The sequence below is a fragment of the Elephas maximus genome, chromosome 8 (assembly GCF_024166365.1).
Source record: "Elephas maximus indicus isolate mEleMax1 chromosome 8, mEleMax1 primary haplotype, whole genome shotgun sequence".
Taxonomy (NCBI): Eukaryota; Metazoa; Chordata; class Mammalia; order Proboscidea; family Elephantidae; genus Elephas; species Elephas maximus.
This window is the reverse complement of record NC_064826.1, coordinates 24,890,699-24,918,273: the sequence shown is the minus strand read 5'-3', so window position 1 is coordinate 24,918,273 and position 27,575 is coordinate 24,890,699. Positions and strand designations below refer to the sequence as shown.

The 27,575-nt window shown below is 39.9% G+C and overlaps 1 protein-coding gene across 1 annotated transcript in view; it reads right to left on the bottom strand.

Annotated features, from left to right (window-relative positions):
• Positions 1-18,161, bottom strand: part of POT1 (protection of telomeres 1) — a 126,162-nt gene extending 108,001 nt beyond the window's left edge. The window contains exons 1-3 of the mRNA XM_049893168.1: positions 18,046-18,161; positions 16,885-17,068; positions 3,585-3,657 (exon numbers count right to left, since the gene is read on the bottom strand). Coding sequence (XP_049749125.1) covers positions 3,585-3,657; positions 16,885-17,007 — 196 coding nt within the window. The 5' untranslated portion in view covers positions 17,008-17,068; positions 18,046-18,161. The remainder of the gene's footprint in view (positions 1-3,584; positions 3,658-16,884; positions 17,069-18,045) is intronic.
• Between the last annotated feature and the right edge of the window lie 9,414 nt (positions 18,162-27,575).

The following is a 27,575-nucleotide window of genomic DNA, read 5'->3' as shown; positions in this document are numbered from 1 at the left end:
ATCTAAATTTACAACATAAAAATTACAAGTCATAATTCTTACTTCGCATATTTTAAATGAGCCCTTTAAGTTGCAGTCATTTAAAATCTCATTCAACACAATACTGAAGTTTTAGCCAATGTAGTGAATAAAGAAAAAGAAATAAAAGGCTTATAGGTTGGAAAGCTAAGAGGTTAGAAGAAAGCTGTTTTAAATCACATATGGCATAACGATCTCTGCAGGAAATTTTAAGGAATTTACAAAAGGTACTAGAACTAATAAGAAAGTTAAGCGAGGATGCAAAGCGTTAAGTTCAACATACAAAATTCGATTGCATTTCTATACTCTAGCAACAAACAACTAGAAATCGGAAACAAAGCAAAAAAGAAACACTAGCAACAGCATCAAAGAGTATGAAATACTTTGGAATCAACAAAATATGTACAATGAAAACTATAAGACATTATTAAGAAACATCAATGAACTAAATATAGGGATTTATACCAAGCTCATGGATCAGAAACCTGAATACTATTAAAATATCTCTTGTCCTCAATTTATCTACAGAGTCAACACAACTGCAATCAAAATCATTTGGCTGCTGCTGGTATATAAAAATAAAATTGATTTTTGTATCCTGACCTTTTTATCCAGCAACCTGACTAAATTTACTTGCTACATCCTGCGTTTTTTTCCATAAATTCTTTTAGATATTTTACATACACAGTCATGTCATCTGTCAACAATGACAGTTCTACTAATTCCTTTCTGGTTTTTATTCCTTTTATTTCTTTGTTCTTAGTTATTGTCCTCACTAAGACCTCCCGCAAAATGTTGAGTACAAGTAGTGACAGGTCACATTCCGGATCTCAGAGGGGAAGCTTTCAATACTTCACCATTAACCATGGCATTTGTTGTAGAATTTTTGCAGACACTCTTTGACAGATTAAGGAAGCTTTCTTATATTCCTGGCTGCCTAAGTGCTTTCATCATCAACTGGTGTTATATACCCACTGGATAACATAAATTAAAAAAATGAAAACTATGAAGTGTTGATGACCATGTGGAACAACCCAAAATTTCATCACTGTTTGTGGGAATGTAAACTGGCAAAACCACTTTAGGAAAGCATCTATCAGTATATTCTAAAGGTAAACATATGTATGTCCTATGACAGCAATTTCACTACTAGGTATACACATGCAACATGAATGCACACATCTGCCAAAACCATGTATAAGTATGTTCATGAAAGCACTATTTGGTATCACCAAAAACATGAAAGTAACCAATTGCTCATCAACAGTTGTGAGACACCACTGAGTCGGCTGACTCATAGCAACCCTATGTACAACAAAACGAACACAACAGTAGAAAAGATAAATAAATTGTACAATATCCACACAATGGAATACTAGAGAGTAATGAGAAGAACTTAAAAACCAAAACCTCATAAACATAATATTTAGTGAAAGGATCCAGATGCAACAGAGATCATGCTATATAACTCAACTTATATAAATTCCAAAAACAGGCAAACTAATCTATGGGACTGTAAGTAAGGAGAATAGGTTCACTTAGGGAAAAGAGTGACTAGAAGGGAAGCTTCTGGGATGCTCACAGATGGTCTTTTCTTGATTGGAATGCTAATTATAAATGTGTGTTCTCTTTGTAAAAATTATTGGGTACTCTTATGATTTGTCTATCTTTCTATACGCACATTACATATTTCTGCGCACTAAAAAAAAATCCAGTGCCTTCAAGAAATGTACCTTGATTGACTGAAATTACAATTCATGGGCACCATGTCATACTGTATTCACCAATGTGCTAACTTTCTTTTTTGAATGAATGACTTCTCTCCCTGAGATCACAAAGGAGAAGTCCAAAATTGTGCCTTTTTTTTTACTTAATAAATGGCCCTGCCTGACCCTTAAAAACCTATTGTTGTCAAGTTGATTCTGACTCACAGAAACCCTATAAGGCCAGAGTAGAACAGAGGAGCCCCACAGGGTTTCCAAGGCTTTAATCTGTACAGAAGCAGACCGCCACATCTTTCTTCTGTGGAGCGGCTGGTGGGTTCAAACTGCCAACCTTTTGGTTAGCAGCCAAACACTTAACCAATGTGCCACCAGGGCTCCTTGCCTAACCCTTATCAGTCATTTAAAAATTTATTTACCAAGTTTCTGCTGTGTGCAAGGCACTAACCACTGGATATACAAAAAAGGGAAAAAAGATTCTCTCCTGAAGTAACTCAATTTTCTGCAAATACCTCAAACCAAAACCCACCACCATCTAGTTGATTCCAACTCATTGCGACCCTGTAGGCCAGAGTAGAACTGCTCTACACGGTTTCTAAGGCTGTAATCTTTATGGAAATGGACTGTCACATCTTCTTCCCACAGAGCAGCTGGTGGATTCAAACAGCTGAACCTCCAGAGTAGCTGCTGAGTGCTTAATCACTGTACCATCAGAGCTCCTTGCCTGACCCTTATCAGTAATTTAACAATCATTTACCAAGCTTCTGCTATGTATAAGGCACTAACTACTGGAAATACAAAAAAAGAAAAACCCTCTCCTGAAGTAGCTCAATTTTCTGCAAATATCCAGTAGTTGATAAATGTAGTTACATTAATTTACTCAGAAAATTTATTTATAATACGTTTACTTTCTGTGCAGTCCCTAGGTAGTGCAAACAGTTAAGTCATCAGCTACTAACCAAAAGCTTGGCAGTTCAAATCCACCCAGAGGTGTCATGGAAGAAAGGCCTGGCGATCTACTTCCAAAAGATCACAGCCACTGAAAACCCTATGGAGTGCAGTGCCACTCTGAAACACATGAGGTCGTCATGAGTAGGAATCAACTAGGTGGCAAGTGCTTCACTCTCTACCACTTTAACTTGCTTCACTTTTCTTCAGACCACTTATTTCTACCTAACATTATTTTATGCAATTATTTATTGAATTTCTTTATTCCCCTAAAACGTAAACTCCACCTAGGCAGGGACTTTGTTTTGGTTACTGCTGTGTCCCCAGTACCTAGAATAGTGGCTGGCACATAGTTGGTTCGACAATCGTAGAATGTTATAATTCAATGTTTGCTTCCCATTCACTGCTCCAAACCATCCTTCGAACCAATTTCAGGCTTCATATGAGATCTACTTTGGTTTCCAAGTGTTCCAAGTAGCCTTCCTCCTAGCTTACCAAGGTTATCTGAAAGTTATCAGGGAGACAGAATTATTTAATCATATGTAAGAAGTGGCGTATTGAAAGCAGAGTTTTAGGAAGGTTAAGTCTGCTAAGGTGTTTAGGTCACATTAGTGAAACTAGAAGTAAAGAGTCCAGTTAACAACTGCAATAGTTTCCATATGCTGTTAAAAGAACTTGAACAGAAGCAATTGCAGGGTCAGGGGTGGGGAAGAGTCAGATGCTGATATTGAAAAAAAACTTTTAAGAGAGGAAAAGGTTAACCTTTCAATTTGTGTATTTTATACTACTCTGTAGTATCTATTAAACACATATATGTACATGTACATATATATGAAGTTGCCATTTAGATTACCGGCAAGAAGCTAAGCAGAAATACAATCTGCTTATGATATATACCTTGGAGTTCAATTTTCAAAACAGCTGTTCCATTTCCACGATAAGTTAAAGAAGAGATAAGTGAAAGTTTTCCCTGAAATGAGAGAAAAACAGTTATACAGAAGAGCCAAAAGAGCCTGTTATAATACCAAGATAAAAGGAAAACTCAGAAAAATATTTTAAGGCAATAAAGAGCTTTACCTTTCAAAAAAAAGTACTGTGTTCAACTAACTGTTTTTAAGTCATAAAACAGTGCTGAATTCATTTTTCTAGAGAAAAACCAGAGGGCATAAAGACATTTTGGGTTCATAATTTAATTCCTTAAACAATCCTATTGGTCACCAAAAAAAAAACCAAACCCAGTACTGTCGAGTCGATTCCGACTTATAGCGACCCTATAGGACAGAGTAGAACTGCCCCATAGAGTTTCCACGGAGCATCTGGCAGATTTGAACTGCCAACCGTTTGGTTAGCAGCCGTAGCACTTAAGCACTACGCCACCAGGGTTTCCATCCTATTGGTTAAGTACTATCAATTCCTCAGTCACAGATGAACTAGACCAACTTTTCCCAGTCTCATTTTAATTGTAATACTGTTCCCTACTAAAGAAAAAAATGAGGAGGGTGCTCCTAGAAAAAAATGAAAGTCTAATAAAGAAAAATGAAAAAGTACCAAATAATAATCTCCTAAATTAGGACGTCATGGACAAATACACGGACTAAGATACAAGTACATTTTAGTCTGAGTTCTGCTTCTGTAACCAACCAGCTCTGTTAGCTTAAAAAAAAAGTCATTTACTCAGTCTCACATAAAAGGAAAAGTTTAATCTGGATAGTTTTTAGAATTTCTTCTGATTCTAAATTTTAATCACTCTATGAGTAAATATATTATTGGACTCTGAAAACTTTCACACAGAAATCTAATTTACGGAGTTTAAAAATAGATCCTATAGTACATATGTCCCACACTAATATTCCACACTTTGATGTAGTCAACAATAAAAAGCTATGTTGACACATCAGTATTACTTACAGATAAAAATAAGAAAATACAAATAAGCCTATCAACAGTAAATAATGAATAACAGTAAAAAGCCCATTAAACGCCCACTGCCATGGATTCCACCCCATAGCGACCCTATGGGATAGGGTAGAAGTGCCCCATAGGGTTTCCAAGGAGCATCCGGTGGATTTGAACTACTAACGTTTTGTTTAGCAGCCATAGCTCTTAATCACTTGGCCACCAGGGCCCCAAACAGTCAAAAGTAAAGGTAAATAGTTCTACATAGGTGGTAGAAAGCTAGAAAGAGTACACCTTTCACACTTAACAAAAAGTTGGACGATCTCCAATTTTTTAAATTTTTCTTGGCCCACCAGAGAGTTTAGATCACGGGGCAACCAAATAACCAGAAATCTAAGGAGAAAGGTGCCTCCAAGGACAGAACGAGACAAGCACTTGCATACCTAAGACAAACGGCAAATGCTACCAGACAAGTGTAAGAAAAATTCATCTAACATTATTAATGAATTGCCAAAGGCCAAGAATGGGCTAGGAAAAGAACATGAAGCCCCTGGGAGCTGCATATACAAGGGGAATTCATAACCACTTTCAAGCTCTTCTCCAGGTTAAGGCCAGGAGGGGGCCAGGGTGGCAGCAGTAACTACAGAAAAGGCACAAAATCCTGCCTGGATCTTTCTCCCTTATCTTTTTTGTTCACCCCAAAAGCCTTAAACTGCTGGGAGAAGGGCAACAAACTTGTCACACTTAGAGAACTGGGTTCATAATTTAATTCCTTAAACAATCCTATTGGTTAAGTACCATCAATTTCTCATATCACAGATAAACCTGAACTAGACCAACTTTTCCTTGTCTCATTTTCACTTGTAATACTGTTCCCTACAAAGAAAAAAAGAGTTTGCAGCTAGATGAGGGGACCAGAAATACACCTTCTAGCCCTGTAGGGATGAGCAGGAAAAGGTGCACAGGTGGGAAGGCCTAGACTTACAGGGAGGGGCAGGGCAGGTTTACGGAGAAGGCCTCACCCACAAGACCCATGAACACAATACCTGTCACCGGGAGGCTTAATCAGAACAAGAGAGACCACTCCCCATCAGGAGGCTAGTAAAAGTAACATGGCCTACTACTGGGAAAGGCTCCAGAGCATGGAGACCTTCTGTGACGCAAAGCATGAAGATAAAAAAAACCAAACCCAGTGCCGTCCAGTCGATTCTGACTCATACCAACCCTACAGGAAAGGCCTAAAAGTAAGGGTAGGGGTAAAAATGAAATCCTCTGGCCAACGAGCCCCATCCTAAAATACAAAGTAACTCTAGAGAAGCTTGAAGCCTGTAATGTATTCAAGTAACCTGACCAAACCAAACCCACAGCGACCCTATAGGACAGGGTAGAACTGCCCCATAGGGTTTCCAAGGCTGTACTCTACGGAAGAAGACTGCCACATCTTACTTCCATGGAGCAACTGGCAGGTTCAAACCACCGACCTTTTGGTTAGCAGACACGCACTTAACCACTGTACCACAGCAACAACAAACCACAAACCCAACTCAACAACTGACTAGATTAACTCAATGCATCACATTAAGGCCTAGCAGAAGGAAAGGGTGAATGTTTCCACGGACAAAAACTATTTCTTTCAAGGGAAGAGGCCCCAGATAAGTAAAGCATTACTGAAAAAGAAGAACAAAGTGGGAAGCCTCACTCTACCTGATTTTAGAAACTATTATACTGCCACGGTAGTCAAAACAGCCTGGTACTGGTACAACAACAGATACATAGACCAATGGAAGAGAATTGAGAATCCAGACATAAATCCATCCACATATGAGCAGCTGATATTTAACAAAGGCCCAAAGTCTGTTAAATGGGGAAAAGATAGTCTCTTTAACAATTGGTGCTGGCATAACTGGATATCCATCCGTAAAAAAATTAAACAGGACCCATACCTCACACCATGCACAAAAACTAACTCAAAATGGATCAAAGACCTAACCATAAAATCTAAAACAATAAAGATCATTGAAGAAAAAATAGGGACAACACTAGGAGCCCTAATACACGGCATAAACAGTATACAAAAGCTTACTAACAATGCAGAAGAGAAACTAGATAACTGGGAGCTCCTAAAGATCAAACACCTATGCTCATCCAAAGACTTCACCAAGAGTAAAAAGACTGCCTACAGATTGGGAAAAAGTTTTTAGCTATGACATTTCCAGTCAGCATCTGATCTCTAAAATTCACGCGACACTGCAAAAACTCAACAAAAAAAGGCAAACAACCCAATTAAAAAAATGGACAAAGGATATGAACAGGCACTTCACTAAAGAAGACATTCAGGTAGATAGTACGTACATGAGGAAATGCTCACGATCGTTAGCCATTAGAGAAATGCAAATCAAAACTACAACGATATCCCATCTCACTCCAACAAGGCTGGCATTAATCCAAAAAGCACAAAATAATAAATGTTGGAGTTTGTGGAGAGACTGGAATGCTTATACACTGCTGGCGGGAATGTAAAATGGTACAACCACTTTGGAAATCGATTTGGCACTTCCTTAAAAAGCTAGAAATAGAACTACCATAGAGTTCAGAAATCCCACTCCTTGGAATATATCCTAGAGAAATAAGACCCTATACACGAACAGATATATGCACACCCCTGTTCGTTGCAGCACTGCTTACAATGTCAAAAAGATGGAAGCAAGCAAGATGCCCATCAACAGATGAATGGATAAATAAATTATGGTATATTCACACAATGCAACACTACCCATCAATAAAGAACAATGACGAATCCGTGAAAACATTTCATAACATGGAGGAATCTGGAAGTCATCATGCTGAGTGAAATTAGTCAGTTGCAAAAGGACAAATATTGTATGAGACCACTATTATAAGAACTCAAAAAATAGTTGAAACAGAGAAGAAAATATTCTTTGATGGTTACGAGAGTGGGGAGGGAGGAAGAGGGGTTTTCACTAATCAGATAGGAGATAAGAACTATTTTAGGTGAAGGGAGAGACAACACACAATACAGGAGAGGTCAGCACAACTGGACTACACCAAAAGCAAACAAGTTTCCTGAATAAACAGAATGCTTCGAAGGCAAGCGTAGCAGGGGTCGGGGTTTGGGGACCACGGTTTCAGGGGACATCTAGGTCAATTGGCATAATAAAATCTATTAAGAAAACATTCTGCATCCCACTTTGGAGAGTGGCATCTGGGGTCTTAAACACTAGCAAGTGGCCATCTTTTGCATCAATTGGTCTCAACCCACTGGATCAAAGGAGAAAGAAGATCACCAAAGACACAAGGTGATTATGAGCCCAAGAGACAGAAAGGGCTACATAAACCAGAGACTACATCAGCCTGAGACCAGAAGAACTAGATGGTGCATGGCTACAACTGATGACTGCCCTGACAGGGAACACAACAGGGAACCCCTAAAGGAGCAGGAGAGGAGTAGAATGCAGACCTCAAGTTCTCATAAAAAGACCAGACTTAATGGTCTGACCGAGACTAGAAGGACCCCGGGGATCATGGTCCCCAGACCTTCTGTTAGCCTAAGACAGGAACCATTCCCAAAGCCAACTCTTCAGACAGGGATTGGTCTGGACTATGGGATAGAAAATGATACTGGTATAGAGTGAGCTTCTTGGATCAAGTAGACACATGAGACTATGTGGGCAGCTCCTGTCTCAAGGGGAGATGAGAGGGCAGAGGGGGTCAGAAGCTGACCGAATGGGCACAAAAGTAGAGTGTGGAGGGAAGGAATGTGCTGTCCCATTAGGGGGAGAGCAACTAGGAGTACACAACAAGGTGTATATAAGTTTTTGTATGAGAGACTGACTTGATTTGTAAATTTTCACTTAAAGCACAATAAAAACTAAAAAACAAAAACTACTTCTTTCAGCTGCCACTGTCCTACATGAGATGTAAGACTTCCAACAACCACTACCACCACCACCAAACAGGAGGCATACAAAAAAAGCAAAAGTCAACAAGCTGTCAAGACACAAAACAATCAAGAGAACCACAACATTAAATTCTCGCTTTATTTAAATTAAACTTGAAATGAATGTTTCTGTTCCTCTTATACCTGACCCAACTCAAAGAAAGGTCTGAGAGGAGGAGAATGGAAAAAATGTGAAGGCATGGTTGCTCAAATGTAACACTGATACAATGGAGAGAGAACGAAAAACCCAAGCACCTAGGGAAGGATCCCTGGCATCTGAGGAGGGAACCCTTAGCTCCTGAGCGGCATTAGGGATCTTTGCCTTTTAGAACTGCTCCAGGAGCCTTCCCCTCCTCCCAAAGGAACACGTGCTGGTGCAGCTCTCACAAATGCTGCAAGCTTTGAAAGCAAACCACCTGCTGAGCCTACCATTCTCCACCTGAAACAAGAGACAGCAGGGGATGGCCTAGCTTCTGCACCTCACCTGTAGAATACCTCCAAATGTAACCCTGGTGGCATAGTGGTTAAGTGCTACAGGGTCGGCACTTCATATCCACCAGGCGGCACTTCATATCCACCAGGCGCTCCTTGGAAACTCTATGGGGCAGTTCTACTCTGTCCTATCGGGTCGCTATGAGTCGGAATCGACTCCACGGCACTGGGTTTTTTTGGGTCCTTCACACTTTATAAGGTGAACAAATTAGACAAGCTGGACAGACTGACTGCCCTCAGGCAGTGGCAGTCCCTCTGGAAACAAGGACTGAATGAACTAAATTACTGGGACCGAACTGGGAGTCTTACCAACTGACAGGAGCACAATGCGGGGATCTTGTCAACCTGTGCTGCCTGACTGATCCATATGTCCTTCTTGGAGGGGTCCCCAACAAGTTTAGACTGTTTCCAGGGGCACCATGTGTGTCCTCAGAATTGTGTTCCTTATGTGAAATTAACCACAAAAACAGTGACTTGCCCATATAGTTATAAAAACATTCAGGTGTTTAAGAAAATGCCCCCAGTAGATCAGGAAAGTCCCTCCAATGGGAATTATTTCATTAGGAAGCTGGTATGAATTCTGTCCCTGACTTTAGCAGAGCAATCAATGTCACTATCTCAGTGCTGAAGGCATTCAGGTCAACCTCAACTCACTGGCCAGAGCTGTAATGAATACTAGGATTTGCCAGACTTCCTGCTTGCAGGCCAAGGCAAAGCCTGTGCAAATTATTAATATATCCTTCTGTACCTGGTTTAATACCTTGGGCAGGAAAGACCAATACAGAAACCTATGGAGAGAGTCACCTGGCTTTCCAAGGTAGATCCAGATGGTTAATGGGTAAATCCAGGACTCCCGGGGCAGGGTGGGGAGGAAGGCACAGCCGAGATCAATAGAGCAGACTGGCCTCATCCTGCTAACCACAGCTTTGGTAAGTGCTTATAAAACAAATTGAACAGATTGGGTCCTAGCCCGTCAGTGAGATTACTCAGAATGACTGATGGAATGGCATATACCACATACGTAAAAAATCTGCCTGAAGTCAAACTATAAAAAAGGGGGATGGTGGTCAAGAATCAATATAGTTTCATGTTTCTGCAGGGTTAGGGCTTTCTGAGTAAAGAAAAATGGAAACTGAGTTAAAGGACAAGCTCTGGAAGTTAAAGTATGACTGAAAGGGACAGACTTCAGAGAGATTTATCTCCTCAGAGGTGTGTGTTTACATTCCAGTAGGAGATGGAACCTAGCGCCATTCCTTTAGATTCCACAGGAGGTATGTACATTAGAGAGATTAGTTTTTCCTCCTCTCTCAGGTGGGGAGGGTGAAGCTGCACAGCTGTCCTTTATAAAGGCTCAAATTCGTAATTTTGGGATCCTTCTCCTAAGGTGCAAGAAGTCCCCTTTACGAGCACAGGATGACATTAGCCCTCAGCGAATCGCCTTGAATAAGTAAAATGGGGCTTGGGGAACTGATGCAGTTGTTGCTGAAAGTAATAATAATGGTCCTCCTCTATTCTAGAAATCTCACTTTTTTTCAGGATAAAAATGAATAAATACATACATTAAAAACATACCATCTCTTATAAGGCTGGGGGTTGGATAAGTTCAATGTTCCTCAGCTGTGACACTAACACAAAGGTAAGAAAAGAATGTCAAAACCAGATGCAGTTCAGTAATTATTACCATTTGTGGGAAAGAAAAGGAGTCAAACCCCAGCACTGTATTACTACATACAGTTATGCCCGAAATGTCACACTAACCACCTGACTGTAAAATGAGTTTGAGAATGCAGCCAACCTTTGAAAGACTTTAACCACAGTGAAGTAGTAGATGTAACTGTAGTCCATAAAACCTTATTTCAAATGAAAGGAAATAACACAAAAATGGAAAATAAAGGATAAAAGACACAGCAAACAAATGTCTATATGGAAAGTATTAAGTACATTATTTAATGTACTGAAATGTGGCATTATTTTTTTGTCTTTTACTAGCAGGCCTCTCAGCTCAGCCTCGCAATTCTCCCCTCAGTCCAACAACTTGCTTTCTATGTTAGCATCCCACTGGGGATTCAGCCGTGCCTAATGAACACGCCAACCACCCTTTCTGTTATGTGTTCTTTCTCTCGTTCATTTATTCAGTCAGAGACAAAAATAGAAAACTATAATACAATATATTAAGCACCACTTGAGCATATAAAAAGAGAAGAGGGATCTCTAACCAACTACCAGGAAGCGGAGAAATAATCAGCTAAATTTTTTTGGAGAGAGTCACAGTTGAGCTCAGTATAAAACATAATAAATTAACCAGGCAGAGGAGGAGCATGGCTGACTGAATCACTGCCCCTTGGCTGAACTCAATCTCTAGTCTCCTCCCCTCTAATGAGTCACCTCATCAGCACAAGCTACCTAGAGACCCACCATGAGTGACCTCATTAGCACAGACTACCAGGGTGGGCCCAGGGCCCACCATTAATAATAAAGACACTCCAATCACTCAGAAAATGTCAAGGATCTGAACACTTCCTCCCAGGAACCAGAGACAGGAACAAAGATCAGCCAAATTCTTTATTACACATACATGGATATGTAAACTCATTTCTAAGGTCTTCTCAGGACCTTGGAAGGGCTTGTACAAGAGTCTTTGAAGACTGAGCTTCACTGAACAAAAACAAAACAAACCCACTGCCATCAAGTTGATTCCAACTCATAGCAACCCTACAGGACAGAGCAGAACTGCCCTGTAAGGTTTCCAAGAAGCTGCTGGTAAATTAAAATGCCGACTTTTTTTTGGTTAGCAGCCAAGCTCTTAACCACTGTGCCACCAGGACCCCTGAGGTTTACTACCTGCATAAAAATTCTGTCGCTGGTCAATGGGGCTATGTACGTTATTTTCACCCCTGAAAAACTGAGAGGCCAGGCAAATTCACCGTACAAAGACACTTGCTGAAGTAATCATCTTTACCACAATAAACAGCATTTATTGAATGCTTAAACCAAAATCAAATCAAACCTGTTGCCACTGAGTCGATTCCAACTCACAGAGACCCTACAGGACAGAGCAGAACTGCCCCGTACAGTTTCCAAGAAGTGGTTGGTGGATTTTAACCTTTTGGTTAGCAGCCAAACTCTTAACCACTGTGCCACCAGGATGAATTGAATGCTTAGAATTCTTTAATCCTTACAACTTTGCTCCAAGGTTTCCTTGTTTTACAAATGAGGAAAATAAGGCATAGAAAGACTAAATTACTCTCCCAATCATAGAGCTAATAAATGGTGGACCTACAGTTGAACTCGAGCAGCCTGACTTCAGGGCTCACACTCCTTTTCAGCATGCTTAACTGCTATAGGAGCAAGCTAGCGATACTGGCCTGTGAGTTTGAGTGTGACTGGTTTATGGGTGTGTTTTGGGGACAAGAGAGCAGAATAGAGGAGGAAAGTAAATGTGGATACACTCTTAAAGCTGAATAGCTTTTCTGAATTCATACTGGTTTTGTTTCACTCTAGTACAATTATAGGCAATGAGAAAAGAGAACTGGTTATGGAGTTGATTTTAGGTAGCATAAAAGCCTGTTGTTATTTGCCATTAAGTCGATTCCAACTCACATCAACCCTGTATAACACAGTAGAATTGGCCCATAGGGTTTCCCAAGCTGTAATCTTTACGTGAGCAAACAGCCAGGTCTTTTCTTCCAGGGAGCCGCTGGCGGGTTCTAACCACCGACCTGTTGGTTAGCAGCTGAACATCTAACCATTGCACAACCAGAGCTCCTTAAAAGCCAGTTACTGTTATCCAAATGTAAAACTGACTTAACTAGGATGAGAAAGACTTCCATCTGCATTTTAGGGCTATGACTCACATAATAAGAATACCAAAACTACCATAACAAAATTTCTGGGATGATACTTCTTGCCTCATTTTTCTCACCTAACGTTTTATCCTCAAATCACTGAAAAATGTATTTATTTCTTAGGGCTCAAGCTAAACTAATCTTGCCAAGTGATCATAACTTCTTGGTGGTTAAATCAAACAAATGCTTTTCAGACCTCAGAATTAGCCTCTGACAGCAACATATTGCTTTGGTTAATAGCAAAGACAATGGGAATACAAATCACAGCTCAGCCACATACTAGTTACTTTATCCTGAATAGACTACTTAATCTATGTTTTCCCAACTAAAAATGGGAAAGGTTCTTTGGAGCCCTAGTGGCACAGTGGTTTAAGCGTTTGGCTGCTAACCAAAAGGTCAGCAGTTCTAATCCACCAGTTGCTCCTTGGAAACCCTATGGAACAGTTCTTTCTGTCCTATAGAGTTGCTATGAATTGGAACAGACTCAATGACAACGGGTTTCTGGTTTTTTATAAGGTTCTTCAATCTGTATGTTGAACAAATAATCCAAGAAGCTGGACTATATGAAGTAGAACGAGGCATCAGGATTGGTAGAAGACTCATTAACAGCCCGTACTATGCAGATGACACAAACTTGCTTGCTGAAAGTGAAGAGGACTTGAAGCACATACTGATGAAGGTCAGTATTATGATTCGTTATGATGGCATCTCAACATAGAGAAAACAAAAATCCTTACAACTGGACCAATAAGCAACATTATGATAAATAGAAGACTGAAGTTGTCAAGGATTTCATTTGACTTGGATCCACAATCAATGCCCATGGAAGCAGCAGTCAAGAAATCAAACGATGTATTGCAGTGGGCAAATCTACTTTAAAAGACCTCTTTAAAGTGTTAAAAAGTAAAGATGTTACTTCGAGGACTAAGGTGACCCTGACCCAAGCCATGGTATTGTCAATCACCTCATATGCATACAAACGCTGGACAATAAATAAGGAAGACCAGAGAAGAATTTACGCCTCTGAATTATGGTGTTGGAGAAGAATATTGGAGAAGAGTATGGATCACATACTACTAGAAGAATGAACAATTCTGTCTTGGATGAAGTACAGCCAGAATGTTCCTTAGAAGCATGGATGGAGAGACTTTGTCTTCCATACTTTGGACATTCTATCAGCTGGAACCAGTCCCTGGAGAAGGACATCATGCTCAGTAGAGGGTCATCAAAGAAGAGAAAGACCCTCAACAAGATGGATTGACACTGTGGCTGCAACAATGGGCTCAAGCATAACGATCATGAGGATGGTACAGGACCAGGCAGTGTTTTGTTCTGTTGTACACAGGGTGGCTATGAATTGGAACCGACTCGGTGGCACGTAACAACAAGGTTCGTATGAGGATTAAGAAAGATAACATACGTAAGGGCACTTAGGAGGGTGCCTACCAGACAGCAACCTATGAGTTGATATTACTCAATCCTTAAAACTTTTGCCTCCCTAAGAATCTAAGACCCTACTTCCTCCCAATTTCCTCTACTTTCTGAAACCATCTCAGTTGCTTATTCCTGCTACCTTCTTTCACTGACTCTCTATTCTTTAGCTCAAAATTCCCTGAGTAAGAGACCCTTTGAACTCCAGATTCCTAAATCCATTTTCCCACTGAACATAACCCCTTGAATAACTCCAATGACCCCTTGAACACATCTGCTGGAAGGGTAGTCTGCCTTTAGGATTCCCAGCCAGGCTGCCTAAGCTGAGGCCTTGGGCTTAGAGCATTCTCCAGTAAAGAGGCTGGGAACTGGGTTTCTCTCTAACCCCCCAGTCCCTTCTCCTTGTCAGAGAAGTCTTCCTGCCTTTTCTGGACCCACAGTAACTTTCTGTCTCTATGACTACCTATGACTACTTGTTGTTGTTGTCGAGTTGGTTCTGACCTATAGCCACCCTATGCACAATAGAACGAAACACTGCCTGGTTTTGTACCATCCTCACAATCATTGCTATGTTTGAGTCCACTGTTGCAGTCACTGTGTCAACCCATCTCATCGAGGGTCTTCCTCTCTTTCGCTGAACCTCTACCTACCAAGCATGATGTCCTTCTCCAGGGACTGGTCCCTCCTGGTAACACAACTATTTAATTGTACTAAAGTAATTAATCTTATAGCCAGTGGGGGAAGAAATGTTCTCTCTGGACATGCACCCAAACGACTACCATGCTGTTTGAATTTCAAGCTCGGCAACAGGATGGTCAGGCTAGGTGCAGCAGAACAAAGGCCCCTTCCTCTCACTCCTTTTCACCGTCCCAATAATGAATTCTGAGGTACAAAACCCCTAGACCTCTCTGCCTTGGGGCCTTTCGCCTGCCATGTAAACTTGGAGCCTTCTACGTGGAGAAGAGATTTCCTTTATCAATTCACCCTGGGACAGGGATCTGAGGGAGGTCAACCCCACAACAAACCTTATCCCATTCACCTGAGTTCTAACTGCTATGTAAGTAAATAAAATCTTGTAAAACACCACTATTGTTGTTAGGTGCCGTCGAGTCAGTTCCAACTCACAGGTACCCTATGTACAATGGAACGAAACACTGCCATCCTCACAATCGTTAAGCTCGAGCCCATTGTTGCAGCCACTGGATGATATCAATTAATTACTGAGAGCTACAGCCCTCTAAAAAAAAACCCCAAAAAACCAAACCCACTGCCATAAAGATGATTCTGACTCAAAGCGACCCTATAGCGTAGTGGTTAAGAGCTAAGGCTGCTAACCAAAAGGTCGGCAGTCAGAATCCACCAGGCACTCCTTGGAAACTCTATGGGGCAGTTCTAATCTGTCCTATAGGATCGCTATGAGTCTTGGTCAGACAGCCCTCCGCTAGCCCAGTTTTCATCATGGCTCATCTCGAAGTCCCATATTGAATTCATCATCTTTCTCCCTAACTGTCCACCACCTATTGTCTTCCTCATGGTGACCAGGAATCAGACACATGGAAGTTTCTTGATCTGTTCTTCGCCCCCCCATATCTAATTGTTCTCCAAGACTTGTTCATTTTCTTTAACCTGTCAGCTCTGAAGCAGGTCATCTAGGTTCTAATTCCAGCTCTACCACTTATTAGCTATAAGTTCTCATGCAAATTACTTAACTGTTCTGAAACACAGTATCCTCATCCTCTACATATGAAGAACGTACCTAACTCAGAGAATTTTGTGATGATTAAATGAGTTAATGTATGTAAAACACTTAGAATACTACCGAACACATGGAAAGAGCCCAATAAATGTTAACTTATGTTATTGTCGTTACTATTTTATTACTATTTTTTTATATTTCCTTCTCTTCAGTGCCTCTGCCACCAGTTCAGACCAGCAACAACTTTCACTAGATGACTGCAACTGCCTCTTAACTAAATATCCTTCCTCTAATCTTGTCCTCTCCAACGCATTCTTCACCCAGAAGGCAGAGTAGTTTAGATTTCAAAGTGAATCATGTCTTCCTCCTGCTTAAATTCTTGTAAAGGCCCCACAGTTGTTAGGGTAACACCCAAACTCATCAATATGCTCAAGAGGGCTGCTTTTACTCAAAAGGAAGGTATAATATGTCATTCTCTAAGTTGCAGCTCAACTTTCCTGACTTAACTTGTCAGAATCAAAAAGTTCTCTCTTAAATGTTCACATATCACAATGCTAATACTACATACATTAATTAGAATTAGAGATTAGGCAAACTGTCAAACCCCACAAGAATGTGATCACCTTTAGATTCAGGAAATGTATTTATTCATTTTTGTACCTCCAACATTTTTTTCAGTGTTATTACATAAAAATTCAATCCACGTACCCTATGTGAATGCTGCATAATTAAGAATAATTTATCATCAAAATATTCAGTCTCAAATGTTATGACACAGGTAGATCACTCTTAAAACAGCTCCCATTAAAAAAATTCACCACAAAAATCAGCATTCACTTTAGATGGGAAAAAAACATTCTGAATTATGGAAATTCTTACCTGGATATATTTCTTGCTATAATCACAACCCGGTCGTAGGGATTTGAAATCTACTTTGTGAAATTTGCTTAGCAGTTGAACTTCAGGCACCCCACTGACTTCCTTTATTAATTCAAGTGGCATATCACTTCTGCTTCACAGTGTTGTCCGAATCAAATTCAACGAGGGAAGCTGAGAACTTGCGCTGAAGACACAAAGACCAGGGTTTTATCCAAAATGTAGTGAATAATTTGCTTTATGCGGCTTAGTTTTAACCGATGCCGTTGAGTCGATTCTGAATCATAGAAACCCTGTGGGACAGAGTAGAACTTCCCCACAGTTTCCAAAGAGTACTGGCTGGTGGATTCAAACCTGCCCACCTTTTGGTTAGCAGCTAAGCTCTTAACCACTGTGCCACCAGGGCTACACAGGGTCGCTATGAGGCGGAACCGACTTGAAGGCACGTAACAACTTAGTTTTGCTTTTCTTTTTAGATATCACTGTGAGGGGGTGGTGAATTATTTGGTAATTTAATTACAAAGATTAATACGTAAATCCTCTTAAAGCACTGACACTAACCCTTTTACATTTGTTTTTGTATCTAAAGAAGTAACTACAAACGCCAGTTTTACGAGCTCTGAAAATTGTGCTAACGCATGCCTTTACCACTGTGATTTAAAATGTAAAAGCTATGAACGGCTGGGGAGGATTTGAAAAAAAACTTTTTTTAAATTCGTTTGGCAGTTGTAATAGTGTATACCCAAATTGTGCACCAGAACCTTATCACTCCAAAATATATGCTGCCTCCAAGCAGCTGAAATAAACGACTAATACATTCATGTGAACTTGTGTTGTAGTTCAGTCTTTTTTAAATCTCTTCACCGGGACAATCAGTGTCAATATTTAATTTTAATGTGTGCCCATCTCCCTTCCCTAAGTGCAGTCAGAGCTCTGTGACTGCAAGGATTTGGATTCGCTCATGTCAGCTTCTCCCAAAGCGCCAAACAAGAGGCTGAACGTTGTAACAGCAGCCTCTCGATAAAGACTCGTATGGAGGGCTTCTCTGTAATAACTACCTCAAATTTTGATCTAAACTAAATCAATTTCTTTACAATCAGCTCAGGCCCTAGCCCACCTTCTAACCACGGAACGAACTCCAAAATTACTAAGAAATTTACTCACCCGGGATCTTAGAAAACTAGGAAGAGCGCGAGCTGGCGCGCCCGTGACGTCACACGCACGCTTGCCGCCCAGATCCCGCGCATGCGTGCTGAGGCACCCACGGAGGACAAGCTGCGTCAGAGTGCCCGGGCCTCGGGCGTGCCCGTACAGGCCCTGACCAGTCGGGGCGCGTTTATCAGGAATCCTCACCGTTCCCGTTAGCCCCGCCCCTGTCATTGCCCCTCGGCCTGACGGGAGACGCCCCCTCACCCTCAGTGAGGCGGGTGCTCTGCGCCATTCCTAAATCTCCGAACCGCTGAAAAGCCTTTCCAAAACTGGGGGTGGTGTAGCTGTTTTGTTTTGGTAGACTGGAAGCGCCTACGGACAATGCCCTGCGATTTTTCCCCACTTCTCTCCTTGAAGAAGCAATCATCTCCAAAATTCAGTTTTTACAAAAAAAAAAAAAAAATTACAGCGATAACAATGTTATTTGATGGTTTTTATAACAATTTTAGGGCTTTGGCATAATACTACTGAGAAATGCTGTTTTCAGACGGATTTGATTAACCTTTTCATAGGTTTATAGGTCTGTGGTTTTATGGCGTAATTAATAATGTACTGTTAATTGAGAACCCTTTGCTAATTTATGATTTATGCCTCCTATCATTTAAGTGAAACCGTCAAACCGTAATGAAATAAAGAATGCTTCCGAGGCTAATTTGAACTAAAATATCTGTTATAGGTAGACATTTACAGGGGGGTACAGCTAATTTTTAAAAGTAACCTTTTTTCAATAGGATGTATTCAGCATAAGCTCGTCTTCCGTTTCCCCTTGCCTCCCCCAGTATTCAGTTACACCATGCATAAGCCAAAAGTTACAAGAGTCTGAGGTGTCCCTTAGAGGAAAACAATGCTAAGTAAGGCTTAGGTCCTTTCCTCGTACCTTGCATGTCCTCAGCCAGCTCGGAAATAAAGTGTTTCTCTTCCTTAAGGGAAGCCCTTCACATAGGCTCTGGGTCCTTTCATCTCATATCAGTTGTCAATTAATTATATTCTCTCAACATTTTCGACTTTCCCTCCCTGTGGGAAACCCTGGTGGCATAGTGGTTAAGTGCTATGTCCGCAGTTCGAATCCGCCAGGCGCTCCTTGGAAACTCCATGGGGCGGTTCTACTGTGTCCTATAGGGTCGCTATGAGTCGGAATCCACTCCATGGCAGTGAGTTTTCTCCCTATGGGTTCTTTCCCATAGCCCTTTAAACACGTTCTTCCACTAGCCTAAGTTTGAGTGCAGAGAGAATAGTTCATTATATCCATGAGGCCTGTGCAGTGCCTAAGCACTGCACCACTGGGACCCCTTTGATTCATTGTAGGTGCTAAATATTTGCTGACTGAAAAATGTTCAGGAAAAATGTTTCTTTCCTCTGGCTTCCAACTCTCCGTTCCCCCTCCCCCACCCCATTACACTGAAACTCCCCTTGCCAGGTTCACAGAAGACCTCTTTGTGCTAAGCCATAGATCACTTTTCAGCCTTTCTTACTCCCCTTTTTCGAAGCATTTTCAATTTGCTACCACACATTCCTAGTTTTCCTCTTAACCTCTATGTACTGAATTGTCTACATGCTCCCTGTCCCTTTGTTTAGCCTAAGATTGTCCAAATTCTACAGATTGTGATGAAGATATCTAGCAGACACGTACGTTACTGTGATTTTTAAAAAATTATGGTGGTTGGTCTTGGTTTCTCTCGGACCGCAAACGCTTGCTACACGTGGAGTAACTTCCAATCTTGTTTCTTTTTCACAGTCTCCCTGTTAGTAGTAGAGTAAGGGGCTCATCTAGCTTCAGAGGTTACACTGCCTTCCTACACATTAGCAATTAGTTTGTCTGACAAACGAAGAAAATTGAACATGAATATACAGTACAACTTAATAAGGAAGTGAAAAAATGAGAGATTAAATCAACTTGGTAAGGCACTATAGTCTTATTAATGCCGAAACATTCCATTACTTTTTTTCTATGCCTACTGAAGGAGAATGAAAAAGCTACTCGAAGGCTAACAATTACTGTAATAAGGATTACAAATTATAATTTTTAAAAGTACAGTGAAGAAAGTTTTGATATAAACCTATAATGTGAAAATGTTAAAGTTTCAGTGTAAGACTACCCTTACTGAGGTCACCTCCCTGATCCAGGGTAAAGGGAGTTTCCCTAGCGTGTGGCCTGGACCACGTTTTCTCTCTTTAGAGTGCAGTTAGAGCAATAAACAGGGGCCAAACCACAGCTTCGGTAACAATTGATCCAGAATGGGCAGGCTTTAATCAAGTTAATGACTGCCAGCTTTGTTATGTTTTTGCCCCCACTACCAACTCAGGAGGTCACTGGGTAGCTCAAACAGTTTGCACTTGACTTCTAACTTACAGGTTGGTGGTTTGAACCCACCCAGCTGCACTGCTGAAGAAAGGCCTGGCGATCTGCTTCTGTAAAGATTACAGCCAAGAAAACCCTATGGAACAGTTCTCCTTACACATAGGGTTATTATGCCTCAGAATTAACTCTACAGCAATGGGTTTTACCAACTCAGGACCAAACAGAGAAAGCTAGATATTGTCTTGAAACCAATCACATAAGACCCTCAGCTTCTATTTGGCCTCCCTCCAGCTTCTCCGTGCCAACAACCTCTAATCAGAGCACACTTGAAGGCAAATGCAATGTTTCTCAAGCTTTTTTTTTTTTAACCATGCGTTCTTTCTTTCTCAGAGCTTGTTAGATGCTGTTAAGTGGGTTCCAACCCATAGCGACCCTTTGCACAGCAGAATAAAACACTGCCTCCCCCTGGGCCATCCTCACAGTGGTTGCTATATTTGAGCCTGTTGTTGCAGCCACTGTGTCAGTCCATCTTGATGAAGGTTTTCCTCTTTTTCGCTGATCCTCTACCTTGCCAAGCATGATGTCCTTCTCCAGAGACTGGTCCCTCCTGATAACATGTCCAAAGTACATGAGACAAAGTTTTGCCATCCTCGCTTCCAAGGAGCACTCTGGCTATATTTCTTCTAAGACAGACTTGTTTGTTCTTCTGGCAGTCCATGGTATATTCGATATTCTTCATCAACATCATAATTCAAAGGCATCAATTCTTCTTTTATCTTTCTCATTCATTGTCTGGCTTTCAAATGCATATGAGGCTATTGAATCCAAGAAACAAATGCGTATGAGGCCCAGGAAATGCCGTTTGTGCAAATTCTGCCATCAATTCTTCCTACTGCAATTCTTTTTGGCTTGTCAATTACTTGCCTGGAACATAGGCACATACGGACAAAGTATTTTTTTTAACCCACACTTTTCACATTTGTAAGCATAATTATATTAGAGTGGACTTAAAAAAAAAAAAAACACTAGGGTGGTGCAAATGGTTAAGTACTCAGCTACTAACTAAACGGTTGGTGGTTCAAACCCACCCAGAGGTGCCTGGGAAGAAAGGTCTGGAAATCTGCTTCTGAAAGGTTACAGCCATGAAAATTCTATGTAGCTCAGTTCTACTCTGCAACACACGTGGTTGCCATGAGTCAGAATTGACTCCCGAGCAACTGGTTTTTTTTTTTTTTGGTTACTTACTTTAGATGTAAAAGGTAAATATTTCTTCTAATTTTAAATGGGATTTTATATATATATAAAATTTCTTAAGAAAAAGAGTTTACTTTGATATCATTACTCATTTATAAGTATCCTGGATTTCTCCCTTTAGCCACTAGTTTCTGGGTGAAAATGGTCAATGTGCTCATAAAGGTTGGAGGTTTGAGTCTACTCAGAAGCATCTTAGGAGAAAGTCCTCATGATCTACTGCTAAAAAATCAGCCATTGAAAATCCTGTGGAGCACAGTTCTACTCTGATACACCCAGGGTTGCCATGAATCTGAATTGACTCAGTGGCAACTGGGTTTTGGTTGTTTTCTACATCTTATCTCTGATACTGCTTGACAGAGGCTCTCTCTGAGCCTTCTCCCTTTTCACTCCTAATTCCTCCCTTCTTTATCTTTACCAGAAATTGCTGTGCCTGAATGACTGCGGTGATAACAGAAACTCTGAGTTACCTGGCTGTGAATGGTTACACCTAGAGACAGGGCTAAGAAAATAAATGTGGCAGTCATTGAGAAAGAAATGACAGATGATACGTGGGAATGAAAGAGAGAGAGGCTAAGTACAGTTCCAGCTGTTTATTTACAAGTGTAGAGAGAGCATAGTTACGGTATGTATATAGAGAGAAATATATACGTATATCTATATAGCCTAGAGAAAACAGAACTTTCCTGAGCGCCTAGTCTAGGGAGTGAAAGTTGAAAGGAGAACCTTCGAAGGAGGAGGCAAAGGAAGGGTGAGAGTACAAGGCTGCAGGGTAGTGAAGAAAAGGCAGAAGAGGGCTTTAGGAGAATAAGATAGATGCTATAGAGAGGATGGGGACGAGGAGCTCTGAGAAATGTCAGTGGATATGTCAAGTAGAAAGAGGAAAATTTTGCTAAAATAGTGGGTGTTTAAGCACTTCAAAATGATTTCTGTTTTCAAAAGTAACAGAATAAAAGATAAAATTCCTTTAAAGGACTCAGTAGAGTTCAAGATACCGAAGACAGTTATCCTGTACTTTTGTGTCTCCTTTTTAGACTAAACTTCCTTGTTCACTTCAATTGTTCCACCTTTCCCAAGGTTTCCATTCTCTAGTTGTCCTGGCTTCTTCCACACATACTTCAGCTAGTCAACACCTACCTTAAACTACACTCCCTGGTGTTTTCTGATATTCTAGGAATGCTTAGACCTGTTCAGATTCCGGCATAACTTTTCCTTTGTTCTTCTTCATTTTTCTTTTCTTTTCCTTTTTTTGTGACTGAAACCAAAAACACGAAACCAGATGCTGTCAGTCAATTAGGACTCGTGGTGACCCCATGTATTTCAGAGCAGAACCTCAAGTCCTAGGGTTTTCAATGGCTGTGATCTTTCAGAACTAGATCAGCAGGACTTTCTTCCGAGGCACCTCTAGGTGGATTTGGAATGTAACCTTTTGGTTAAGTAGCTCAGCGCTTAAGCATTTCTACCACCCAGGTACTGCATAAGGATACTACATATTTATGAATGCAATCTGAAGTTTAATAGTGGTTTTAGGCAACTAGAACATGTTATTGATTTTGAACTTGCCATTTACTAGAACACTGAATCTCTGTTAAACAAAATTCCTCCAATCTAGATGTAACTTTTTTTTTTTTTAACATCTAAATGTAAAACTTTGTTTTTTTCCTGGTTTGATTTTAACTAGCTAAGTCAGCTCCACCAAAGCCTGTCCATTATGGGTGACCCTCTTGGTATTTTAAATCCTGGTGGCATAGCTTTCATCATCATAGCAACACACAAGCCACCACAGTATGACAAATTGACAGATGAGTGGGGGATTCCCATTTTACAGATGTGTAAACTGAAGCACAGAGTGGTTCTATAACTAGCCCAAGATTAGTCTTAGATAGTAAATGGTAGAGACAAAGTCTGAACTCAAAAAACTTTACTCTGGATTCAGTGCTCTTTATAACGAAGCTCAATTGCTATGATTTATGCCAATTTATAACTCTGCAGTGAAATAACAGGTTTTATTACATGATAAACACAATGATATTATTATTATTATCAACATTTTAAAGAGGTCTTTTGCAGCAGATTTGCCCAATGCAATGCATCATTTAATTTCTTTACAAAGTTATTATTTATAAAACTTGGGCAGTATGGTAACATGCTTTTTATGTTTATGGTCAGAAGTTTATTTCACCAACTCATTTCATTGGTTCTGGAGAACCTGTTGCCTATATAAAAAACCAAAACCAAACCCATTGCCGTTAAGTTGAATCCAACTCACGGCGATCCTATAGGACAGAATAGAACTGCCCCATCAGGTTCCCAAGAAGTGGTTGGTGGATTCAAATTGCTGACCTTTAGGTTAGCCACTGAGCTCCTAACCACTGTGCCATCAGGGCTCCTGTTGTTTATATAAACCAAAACCAAACCAAACCCACAGTGGTGGAGTCAATTCCAACTCATAGCGACCCTATAGGACAGAGTAGAACTGCCCCATAGAGTTTCCAAGGAGCGCCTGCCAGATTTGAACTGCCGACCTTTTGGTTAGCAGCCTAGCACTTAACCACTACCATGAGTGTTTCCATTGTTAATATACTAGGGTTAAATAGCAGGGCATACGAAAGACATTGAGGAATGAGAAGTGACTTAATTAAGTTTCCATAGCTGGATCTGCGCAATTTTATTTTGAAATAAAACCGTAAGCACTTAAATAGTTTGAAGTTAACACTTTATTAAGATAAATAGAGGACATTCACACCTCTCTTGGTGTTAAATTGTTCCAGGCTGTCTGGCTTCCCTGCAGTTTACAAGAAACTGGTGCCTTGATTTATAGCATTAAGGCTATCTTCTCAAACAGAGAGGCAAGCTATTTTATTATTCGGTAACTGGAATCTTAGATTGTGCTCTCGCAATCTGTTGTTCTTGCACAGGGATTATGTGAAATTTCAAGTAAACTCTATGAAAAACAAAGATTTTTGAAAATGAGAACGGAGTCACATTTACTTCCAATTCCTGTGTTCAGCTATTATCTCCCACTGAGCTTCAAAGTGCTTCTGTAAGTACACATGTATTAGTGAAACTGCCAGGTAAGCTCTACACCAAGAAGAATCTCTACAGAAAACTGAAATATTACACACGACAAAACTTATGCATTGGACTCAAATATTGCTGTTTCAGTTCTACTAATACATTAAAAAAAAATCCTTTATATGTGTTTTAGCGCTAATTTTTCATTCTTGATGCCCAGGAAGTTAAATAATCATTTTCAAACTCTCTACTCAGCTAGGCGAGAAATTTAACTTTCCACTGTGAATTTTCATCTCTCAAATATGAGAAAATACAATCAAAGCTTTTTCCTTTATCTTAATGAAAAAGCTCTGAGATAAATACAGAGTCTTTTATGTCTGTCATTTTTGAAAGAGTAAATCAAACTCATTGCAGTCGAGTTGATTCCGACTCATGGCAGTCCCATGTGTTGCAGGGTAGAATTGCTCCATAGGATTTTATTGACTGTAATTTTTATGGAGGCAGATTGCCAGGCCTTTTGTTCCATGGTGCCACTTGGTGGGTTTGAACTGCCAACTCTTAATTTAGTAGCCCAGCATCAACCGTTAACATACTCAGGAAACTTTTGGTAGAATAGCATTATTTTACTGATGCATTGTATGAAAATTCCTCATATTTATTTTATGGCACCGTTGTTAGTTGACATCAAACAACTTAAAGGAAACTCCTAAATAATAGATGACATAAAATAAGTTACAGAAACATATGTACTAAAAATAAAAATGTTACGCTTTCACCTGAAAGTGAAACTGAGTAGAGTTATTTTTATAGGGAGAAAAAAATTGCCTGCAGAAGTAAATTAACATAATGCTAAAACATCACATGTAAAGATCTTAAAAGATTAAATTATGAGAAAATGAGATGAACATCTATTGGGAAATTCAACAGAGCAAAACAATCCTCTACAAAATAAATTCACTCAGCTAAGGATGACTATATCAGCTGTTAATCTTGTTAAGGAAGTCTCTGTGTAAAACTTCATTCTACAATGTCACATCTATAGAATTACGCAGAACAAAATACCTGTTTTAATAAATTGGAAATGCATTTAATTTAGATCTTTTTTTAACCCAAAATATGAATTCGGAAATATATAAAATAATTTTGGCATGTTGTCTTGGTCATCTAGTGCTGCTATAACAGAAATACCACAAGTGGATGGTTTTAACAAAAAGACATTTTTTCTTTCACAGTCTAGTAGACTACAAGTCCAAATTCAGAGCACCGGTTCCAGGAGAAGGCTTTCTCTCTGTGTCGGCTCTGGAGGAAGTTCCTTGTCATCAATCTTTCCTTGGTCTGGGAGCATCTCAGCCCAGGAACCCCAGGTCCAAAGGATGTGCTCTGCTCCAGGCACTGATTTCTTGGTAGTATGAAGCTCCCCTGTCTCTCTGCTTGGTTCTCTCTATTATATCTCAAAGAGATTGGCTTAAGACACTATCTAATCTTATATATCTCATCAATATAACTGTCACTAGCTAATCCATCTCATTTCATCATAATGATAGGATTTACAGCACATAGGGAAATCACTTAAAATGGTGGACAATCAGACAATACTGGGATTCACGGCCCAGCCAAGCTGACAGATATTTTGGGGGGATAAAATTCAATCCAAGACACATGTTAAAAATAAGACAAAGCTTTACATTCTTTAGCCATACCTATTTTATCTACTCCTGTAAAATCTTCACGTCTAAACTAAGTAGGCATACAGTTATACAAAGTAAACATATTCTGAAGAGATGCTTCCAAATCGATGCTGTGTAAAATGCTTCCAGAATAAATAAGATCACAACCAAGTATCAAAAAATTCAGGAGGAAGTTACCAGCAAAATATAATAGAGCAATCTGAAACACACAATAAAATAAGCATACTTAGTATGGTTAAAGCTGTAAAGGAAGAAACAGAAGCTTTAAGAAAAAAAAAAAAAAGCCACTGTCAGCGCAAACAAGCTGATTCCAAAAATAATCACTTAAAACTCCCAGAAATTAAAAAAGAAAAGAGATTCTTGAAATAAAAATAACAATGAACAGGCCAAGCAGTATATTAAATAAAGCTGTAGACATAATGTTGATCTGACTGGCTAGTAAATTTTCCCAGAATGTAGCCCAGAGAAATAGAAAGATTAAACATATGAAGAAGAAACTAAGACACAGGGAGGATGGAAGAGAAAATTCAACATACATATTAGTATGAGTTATAAAAATAGAAGTGGAGAGGGGCAATATTCGGATGGATAATGATTAAAAGGTTTTTTTCTTTTTTAAATCAGATTAACGAAAAATAAGAATCTTCATACTCAAGAGGCAAAGTAATATCCAACCAGGATAAACAAAAATAAAAACACACCAATCACATCTAATTGAAACTGTTAAACACCAAAGGCACCAAGAAAAATCCTAACAACAACCAGGAGAGAGAGACAGAGACAGAGACAGACACAGAGACAGAGACAGAGATTGATTGGACTTCAGCATGTATCTGAAAAAAGCAACAATCGAGACATGAAAATAAAAAAACCTTCAAAATGCTTAGACAAAATTATCAATCTAGAACTCTATACCCTGCTAAACGTTCTTCAAGAACGAGAGTAGGGAAAAAACAAAAACAAACAAACAAAAAACACCCAAAGATATTTTGAGGTAGAGAGGGGTTCTTTAAAACCACTTAGAGACCCTCCATCCCCTAAATTACCATTCAAAGATTTCCTTTAGGAAAAAAAAAAAAGTACTGTACTCAGAAGGAAGGAGCAGGATTCAAAAATGTATGGTAAAATGGATTTTGGTAAATATGTGATGAACGTAAGTCAAAATTACTGTAAAAAATGACTAATCGTTGTGGTGTGAAACATGGCTAAAGTAAAATATTAGACATAAATTA